Source organism: Gavialis gangeticus, unplaced genomic scaffold, assembly GCF_001723915.1.
Source record: "Gavialis gangeticus isolate Ggan-Ray unplaced genomic scaffold, GavGan_comp1, whole genome shotgun sequence".
Classification (NCBI taxonomy): Eukaryota; Metazoa; Chordata; order Crocodylia; family Gavialidae; genus Gavialis; species Gavialis gangeticus.
The window spans coordinates 92,863,166-92,872,939 of record NW_017729031.1 but is presented as its reverse complement, the minus strand read 5'-3'; the positions used below and the strand labels follow the sequence as shown (position 1 = coordinate 92,872,939).

Here is a 9,774-nt window from a genome sequence, read left to right as displayed (position 1 = left end):
CTGTTTCCCCTAGCGCCCGCTGGCATAACAAGGAGTAATGGGCACAAGTTGATGGAGAGGAGGTATAGATTGGACATCCGCAAAAACTACTTCACAGTTAGGGTGGCTAGGAGCTGGAACCAACTTCCAAGGGAAGTGGTGCTGGCCCCTACCCTGGGGGTCTTTAAGAAGAGGCTGGATGCCTACCTGGCTGGACTCATTTGAGTCCCGTTTTTGTTTTGGGGTTTTGTTGTTCTCCTGCCCTGGCGGGGGGTCGGGCTAGAAGATCTACTAGGTCCCTTCCGACCCTAAATCTATGAAACTATGAAACTATGGATATTCAGAGCTCAAAATATGATTGTGTGTCAAAGTTGCAATTAGACATTCAAGAAACAAACAGAATTGAAAGAAATTGGAAACTCTTTCTGTATAAATAGATACTAACTACACTAAATGTTAAGAATCAGTGTTAAGAATCCATGAATGAGCAGAGAGTGAACAGAAATGTGCATCTTGGCAACCATCAATCTTTTAGATCATGGTATACGCATAACAGATCCATGCGACCATCATACCAAGACATTCAGTGCATACGCCTAGGCAAAAGTATGGAGGAGTGGAGGCTGCCCTAGACCTACCATCCCCCCTTTAGATCACTGAGACAGAATCCAAAGGGCAGACGAAGTCCAGATGTTCAGTGCCTCAATGGTTGAAGCTTCTGCCAGAGAGCAATAGATTAGAGCTGCTGCTGACTGCTTAATGCCCCAGCAAGGGCACCTTTCTGTCAGGGTGATGTTCCTTAGCCTTTCTCCAAACAAGGAGTACCCACAATGCAGCTGGGGTTTGGGATGCCCTATACTCGCCTTACTCTAGATGTTGCAACATTGTGGTATTTTAGAGGAGCTACCCTGCCATGAATAGCCCCATCACGTTGCCACCAGGCCTTCCAGCTAAATGCAGTTTATGGTCATACCCGGGACGAGATCTAGATACAGATGTTTCAAAGCAGCACTTCATAAGATGAACATCTTGGACAGCTCCCTATGTGAATGTGGTGTCCAACAAACAGTGAAAAGAAATGTGACTTCCTTCCATACCTACAGGTAGATACTGGTATCAGACAGCTATTTTTATGTAAATGTGGATAAATGAAAAAACACTTTGGAAAATACAAAGGTTGGAAGGGTTGTTAACACCATATACAAAATACTAATAAGAGTCAAATATTTGAGCTGACTGGTGTGGAGGAGAAAAGAAGAATAAGTGAGAAAATAGAAGAGCTTTTAATAATATGCCCTATAGGAATATAAGCTAAAATGTAAGGCAATATGTCAGATATAGACATTTTGCAGTCTTCGGAAAATAAAAAAAAGACATAATGATGTTGCACTGAGCTTGCAGCAGAAGATTTATTTCAGAAACAACATCTGAAAAAAAGTGTTGGTAATGCTTCTATAACCAGAGTATTATAGGAAATTAAATCAGTTTCACAAAAAAGATTGGTGTAAACTGAATATATTTCTATATTATCCCCATGCAGCAAAGGAATGTTAAAATTGTACAGTTAAGCACTGACACTCAGACACTGACAATGTTAAAGCTACATTGTGTAACTAACTATACTTCCCATGAGGATATAGCCTTTAATTAGATGCTCATGTTGTATTTTTCAGGGTAAAATCCTAATACCCTGATTTTTAATAACAGTTTTTCCATTAAACTTTAATGGAGGTCAGGATCTCATTCTATAAGGAGGAGATAGTAACACAGCATCATTCAGATTTGAAATGTTTATTTCCTTAACAGCACTTTGGAGAATGTTAGAATTACCTATGACACTTACTCAGCTGTAAATACTGCTGGGCTGGAAAGACATCAGTACTCTGATTTACTTACTATACTGTTCTCTCATTGCTTTCTACATGTCCACTTGTCCAGAACACATGCAATCCCTTTGTGCAGACAGTGGTACAAGGCAATGCTGACTCTGACACAAGATGCAAAAAGCAAAGTTCAGATTTCATTATCATGTAGTATGAAAATGTATAGAAGAGTCTGTACTATGATATGCGCACACCAGGGGACAGAGTTACGGTTGTATAGAGAATTCCTGTTTCAATAGCTTCAAATGACCTGGGTCCCAATCTTTCTTTCTGTCACAGAGAAACTAAGCTTGGTAGCCTCATGCTTCTCTCACCTAACAGAAGCTCAGCACTAATACTGATAAAGGCTAATGTATCTTAACAAAAGTGGGATTGGATAATGGGTAGCAGAAGAATGCAAATGGCACAAAGCAGTGCTAAGCTCTGTGACAGAACTGCGTGGGAACCTTCCACAGAGACGGCATACACCTTATGCCGCCCAGTGCCATTGATATCCTATGTTTCATGAGTAATGAAGTAACTCAGACTTTACACACACACACACACACACACACACACACACACTGTACATACACATGTACATATCATTTCCAATGTAATATAAAACAATGCTCCTGCCCGCATAAGTTAAAACATATGATAATAAGCTTGATTTATGTCCCCAAAACAAGTGCTGTCTACCAACATCTACCAACAAGGGCTGCAACAGCCCACACCTGTGGGAAGCAAATTCACCAAATACAGATTGGCAACTAGAATCAAGGACAACAAAAAGTCCATCTTTAGAGATGTAAGAAGTCGGAGAAAAAAATAAGGGAAGCATAAGGCTCCTGATGGATGAAATGGGGTGGCATATAACTGACACTTAGGAGACAATCAAACTCTTGAATGAATACTTCATGTTGGTATTCTACCAGTCCAAGGGTGTTAACCTGCTTGACAGGATACAGGATGATCATGGTAGGAGTGACCCCCCCCTCATAGTTGGCATAGATCTTGTGGGGGAGCACCTACAAAGGCTAAATATCTACAAGTCAGCACAACCAGATGAACTATACCTGAAGGTGCTAAAAGAACTGGCCAATGTCATTGTGCAACCAATGACAAAGTTATTTGAAGACTTGTGGCACTCAGGAGAGGTCCCAGAAGATTGGAAGAAGGCCAACGTGGTGCCTATCTTTAAAAAAGGGAGAATGGAGGACCCAGGAAATTACAAGCCAATCCGTTTGACCTCAATCCCTGATAAAATCCTGGAGAAAATTATCAAAGAATCCATTACAGACAGGTTAGCAAAAGGCAATATTCTGAAGGATAGCCAACATGGCTTCATTATGGGCAGGTTATGCCAGACCAACCTCATTTCCTTCTATGATCAGGCTACTCACCACCTGGATGGGGGAAATGAGGTTGATGTCATATACCCGGACTTGAAAAAGGCCTTTGACCTGGTCTCCCACAAAGTCCTCATGAAAAAAATTGGGAAAATGTGGCCTCAACTACTTTATGGTCCGGAGGCTAGGAAATTGTCTCTATGATAGGTCGCAGAGAGGACTGATTGATGGAACTGAGTCATCATGGCGGAGGGTGACCAGTGGCATCCCTCAGGGTTCAGTACTCGGACCAGTGCTTTCCAACATGTTCATCAATGATTTGGGTTTGGGTAATAAAAGCAAACTAGCAAAGTTCGCTCACAACACCAAACTATGGGAGAGCGTGGTCATGCTTGAAGACAGACTGGCAATATAGGCTGGCCTGGATAGGCACACAAGGTGGGCAGATATTGTTTAATATGGAGAAATGTGAAGTGCTCTATCTGGGGAGAAATAATCCACAAGGCTTGGCAGTGCTATGCTTGCTAGCGCCACATCTGAACAAGACCTGGGTGTCATGATAGACAACAAAATAAACATGAGCCACCAATGTGATGCCATAGCTGGCAAAGCTAATAAAACACTGGCATGCATCTACCGAGACATCAAGCAAAGCTAAGGATGTCATCCTCCCTCTCTACTCGGCCTTGGTGAGACCGCGGATGGAGTTCTGCATCCAGTTCTGGGCGTCGCAGTTCAGGAAAGATGTGGAGAAGCTCGAGAGAGTCCAAAGGAGGGCCACGTGCATGATTAGAGGCCTAGAGACCAGGTCACAGGAGGAGAGGCTGAAAGACTTGTGACTTTTCAGCCTGGAGAAGAGAAGACTCAAAGGGGACTTGGTGGCAGCCTATAAGTATATCAAGGGCATACATCACGGCCTGGGGGAGCATCTGTTCATCAAGCCCCACCCAGGGGAGGACAAGAACTAATGGGCACAAGCTGACTGAGGATCACTTTAAGCTAGACATAAGGAAAAACTTCTTAACAAGTCCGGTGCCGAGGGTTTGGAACAAGCTCCCCCAGAGGTGGTACAGTCATCCACCCTGGCAATCTTCAAAAAGCATCTTGACACGCATCTTGCTGGGGTCATTTAACCCCAGCAGTCTTTTCTGCCCAAGTGCAGGGGGGCTGGACTCTATAATCTATAAAGTCCCTCCCAGCCCCTAACAACTATGAAACATGATGCATGAATCCAGCTGTTTACTTTTGCTTACATTGTACAAAGTGCAATGTTCGTTTAATTACCACAAGAAAATGCAATGATTTTTAAAGCAGACAGTCTTATGGTCTTCCAAGACAAAATAAGGGAGCCTTCAGTAATCTGGAACATTGGCTGCTTCTGTTTAAACTATGCCATCCTTTTTTAAATCAGAAAAAAAAATTGCTGATGAAATCCCACCTGATGAAATCCCAAGTAGTCCTGCACTGTAGGGGAGATGTAGAAGATGTAACCGTCTGCAGTGACAGAGATGACAAATCCATTGAGAGCCTGAAAAAGAGAACAAACTCAGCAAAGTTATACTTAAAACTGTTATTCAGTACCCCAGGTATTGATTCAGTGCACATGCATGTGTTGGGAGGACAGAATTTTCTGGGTCAGAGCCCACAACATGGAGCAAAATTACAACAATCGTGTGTGAAACTACTACCAATATTCAAAGAATTTGAGTGCACTGTAGAGACCATTTGGTTGTCAGTTAAGTCACAATTAGCACAAAGATATTTCAGATTAAAGAAAAAAATAGTACAGATACTTCCTATTTAACTTTTCTTCTATTCTTTCCAGGTGCAGAGCTTGAAGCCCCACAGATGTTCTTTATTGGGGATTCTTAGTAGCTCAGCAGCCCCTGAGACATTTACTGCTTTTAAAACAAGTCTTTTCTGATGCTTCTGTAGAATGTATGTGAAGACTGGTCCACCTACGACAGTTTGGATGCTCCTACAGCAGAACAGGTGCCAGCCAAAAATAATATTCAAGGCAAATGGAAATAACTTCAACAAATGCACGCTAACATTTCAACATGCAAAGATATTTGATCTAGATCTTAAAATACGCAAACAATGTAGCCAGGTTAACATGATGCTCTACCCAATGCTGCCGTGCCTGGCTTTGCAGAAGGGCCAGTTAGCCTGGTGGAGTGTCATGTCAACACAGCTATATTGCTTCCAGTACCTGAGCTAGTTCCTCTAACAGTAACTATTTCTCTGAGTATTTACTACTCATGCCAGACAACTCACGACCAAGGTCTCAAGGTACTGACTTTGCTTGTTCACTCAATTAATTTCAAACCTACACATGGCTTTCATGATGGCCAGACACTGCCATCATGAATAAATACTTGTGGAAATGTAACTCACAATGTATACAACCACCTCTGTATGTGAACTATAGAGGTCATAAATCTGCTACAACTCTTATCTGGAGAGCCTAGGGATTCACACTTCCAGCTGTAAAGGCACCCAGTACAATCCTGAATAGCAACCATCCTGGGAATTAATATCCTTATAGCTATTTGTGTAGATACCTATTCACTATTGTTTCCATTGGCTCCAATACCCAAAACAGGATGGGAGCTTCAGGTAACAAGGAGGAGCAGAGAGACCTCGGTACCTCAAAACCCCCAAATAACTTTTATTCCCTAGTCTGTGAGCATGCCTACACATGTGCTTTAATGCGTAGTAGCCTATTCTACAGTGTATTAAAGCATTATGTGAAAAACTGTACTATTATGCTAATGAGCAGTAAAATAGGTTACTGCGCATTAAGCATCACTAAAATGTGCGCTTTCACTACTGCGCATTAGGTCAGCCTAATGTGCATTTATTTAGTACCTCAGGGCACTTGAACATATTCTCCAGGGCTGATGGGGGCAGCACTTTAGTTAGAGCAGCTCCAACTGCCGCTCTAATTAAAGCACCACCACATCCCCTGTATCAGTGATCCCACACTTAAAATTGTGGCGGGGGGGCTTGGACTAAAAATCATTCCAAAAAATTTATTTTTAGTGCCCCTGCCGCAATTTTTAAGCACGGGGACACTGATACACGAGATGCAGAAGGCTACTGGAGACACACCCAATTGTCACACTCAAACAGACTCTATTAATCATATTGGAATTCCAGTGCGTCAGAGCAGCCTTCATGCTCATGTATCGGCGCCCTCATATTGGAGGTACTAAATTTAATGCACATTAGGAAAAGCACATAAATGCTAATTAGACGTGCCCTGCACCTTAGAGTCCCATTGCCTATACACCACAGGACCCCAAGCCCCTAGTGGAAGTAGGTAGCATTGCAAGCCATAGTAGTAAAATGCTTTCCCTGCCTCCAGGCACCTAACTTCTGTTATCCTGCTGTCCAGATATCCTTTTCACAGCAAACTTCAAAACTTCATCGCTGTCTCATCAGGTAACAGAGAGCATATGGCAGCAGCTAGACAAAGATATTGATTGAAAATGATTTCCATTCAAAAGGACCCAGCAACCACTGGCTTTGTTCTCAAACATGGGAACACTCGAATTAAAATAGTTTTTATTAGGATTTGAAAATTGGAACCTCTGATTGCAACCTTGTGCAACCCTGCATTCAAATCTTTGGTTTCTGAAGTGACTTTCTCCCTCTTACTATAAAAATACAAATTCTTTGTCACAGCTTCAAGGAGGCAATGACATCCAGTACTCATCTGTCTCTCATTATGTGGGACCAAAATTCTTCCACATCTGATTGCATCCTTGTTCCAGGAAAATGCTTCAAAGGGGGGTCCCAATGTTCTAAAAGTCCCTCAATGTATCCTAGAATCAGTTTCCCCACTTGAGAACCTGCAATGGCAAATATTCTCTAGTCATCCAACAAAGAAGAGATAATCATTAGGGCTGCGTGAAATTTTGACGGGTGTTTCATTCTGAAGTTGTTTCGACTCATTTCAAGCTTGAAACAGTGAAATCAAAATGAAACGAAAGGTTTCAAAACAGCTTTGAAATGAAATGAGGGCACTTGAAAGTTTTGAAACATTTCGAGTTTCGAAGGCAAATTGCTTGCAGCTAAACAGAAACTAAGAAGGAGGTGGTAGAGGGGGAAGGACTGCTCCAATATTGACATCTAGCTCCCTGTTCAATTTTTCAGCTCTCTGATCATTTCCCCAGCTTTTCCCCACGGGCCCCTGATCTGCACGCAGGGTTTCAGCAGGCTGTTGCTGCAGGCTGGAGCCAGCAGCAGATGCTTGACACGACCACTGATCCCAGCCTGTGCGCAGATCCAGGGGCCCACAACCCTTCGGAAGAGCTGGAGGAATCGACCTGGGGAAATGTTCAGATCCCTGAACATTCCCCCAGTTCCCGATTCAATTCCCCAGCTCCCCAATCTTTCCCCCAGCTCTTCCTGGGGGATGCAGTCCCCTGGATGATGCAGGAAGACAGCAGGCTGCCACTGCCAGCTGGGGATGGCAGCAGCTGTGGGCTATTTCCCCAGCCAGCAGCAGCAGCCTGCTGAAACCCTGTGCAGATCTGGGGGTCGCGCCCCCCAGGAATTGCTGGGGGAATGATCAGATAGCTGGGAATCAAACCAGGATGCTGCCCCAGCTCCAGGACAGTGCTTAGCACCCTGCCAAGCCATGCTGCACCAGTGCAATAGTGCAGCTGCTGCATGGATGCCAGGTGGGGGCAGGGCAATCCCCACTGCCCCGTGCTGTAGGGGCTCTGCCATGAGCCCTCAGAGGCCCCAATTGCCACTGCTGCAGTCAGTGAGTGCAGGGCTTTTTTTAAAGCTCCGAACTCACTGGTTGGAGAGCATGTGCATGACAGCATGCTGCTGCTGTCAGCTGGGGCCAGCACCAGCACCCGAGTCTGCCTGGCGCAGCACATACCAAGCACCGGGAAGAACCTAGTGTTGGTACTGGCCCCAGCTGACAGCAGCAGCCTGCTGTCATCCTGCATGCAGATCTGGGGACCCGCACCCCCCCAGGAGGGCTGCAGGGCTGTGCCAGACTGCTCCTGGGGGGAGCAGGTCTGCAGGTCTGTCTGAGGGGTGACAGTATACTGCTGCTGCTGGCAAATGACACAAGTTTTGCTTTTTGCAGTTTGAGGTGCAGCTTCCCAGAAATCCCTCCACCTATCTCCTTGAATCTTGGCAGGCTTCATGCCCTCAGAAGTGGCTACCATCCCTGCAATTTTCACCTGAATCAGGAACAAAATGACAAAGTTAGAGACGTTTTCGTAATTCCCTATTATAGCCTATGGGCGAAACGTCGAAACGCGTCAAAACAGCGTCAAAACAGTTTCAACCAAATAAAACGGAACAGTGCTTCGAAACAGCAAAACAAAAACTGTCCCTTCAAAACAGCAAAATGGAAGTCAAAACAAAACTTGAGGTCTCCTGTGACCTTTTGCACAGCCCTAATAATCATGGTTATTAACAGAAAGCAAACCTTTACAAATAATCAGTTTTCATTAATTGTGTTTACACTGTCAACAACTTTTCTAATGATGTATCCTACAAATGTATGAGGTGTGCACATTTGGAAGGAAAAGTCCAACAGATAGATCTTAGCTGGAAAAGCAGAAATCTTGTAATTTACAGGAATGATTAAAAAAATATGGGAGATCCTGGTTACAGAAGAAAAAAAAAAAAAAACAACTCATGCATTGAGTATGTAACCAGAAAAACAAACAGAGAACAAATAGATGTGGAGACAGTTGGTAACCACTTATACCTTTTATAGTTATAAGGCACTCATCTGCAAAAAAGACATCTTATTGGATTTCAGGGTGGGGGTAAGAAACAACTGGCGACTATCATAGATTACTATTATTTCTTAATGAGCAAAGAGAAATTTGTTTTTCAGCTTAAGAAAATCTCCAGTACTAATGAGTGAAATCCTAGCTCTGGTGAAATCAAAAAATTTCCACTGTTAAAAGGACCAGGATTTTATCTGATATGGTCTAACTGTTTGAGGTAGCTAGTCCTCCATCATCATGGTGTTTCTCTTCCCAAGGGAGACATGGCTGTGTTATTTTATGAATTGTCTCTCAATGAGGGAGCCATGTGTTTTTGTCATTGTTAATGTTACATTCATGGAACCTACATAGTAATGATTTGTGAAATGAACAACTTTCTAAATTAAAGCTATTAAAATAATCAAGTCCTTTTCTTCACTGTGGGTAACACCCGTAGGAATTCTTCTCCAATCCAGCAGTCCTAACTCAGAAACAATATAGTTAGCAGCAGTTTCACCTGACTAGAGAAACCAGTGATTTCATTTGTAACTTATTTATTAATATAGGGTATAAACCAAATTAAACTTGGTTAGTTGAAACATATTTCACCCATACAATGTAATCTCCAGCAGCAGTACACCAGATGTGTAGGAAAAGCATTGAGGATTCTTTGTTCATCCAAAAATATAATTTCCTTACTTTTATAGAAAGAAAAGAGGAAGGAAAACTCATAATATTCTAAGAGAAACCAGTTTCTGGTAAACTTTTTGATCAATTAATGATTGCTTTGTTCTGGTGCTAAAAAATGCCAACAAGTAAAAACAGAACCCC

The 9,774-nt window shown here is 43.0% G+C and overlaps 1 protein-coding gene across 1 annotated transcript in view; it reads right to left on the bottom strand.

Annotated features, from left to right (window-relative positions):
- Positions 1-9,774, bottom strand: part of LOC109301966 (aryl hydrocarbon receptor-like) — a 146,800-nt gene that overhangs the window by 26,790 nt on the left and 110,236 nt on the right. The window contains exon 4 of the mRNA XM_019523381.1: positions 4,632-4,721. Coding sequence (XP_019378926.1) covers positions 4,632-4,721 — 90 coding nt within the window. The remainder of the gene's footprint in view (positions 1-4,631; positions 4,722-9,774) is intronic.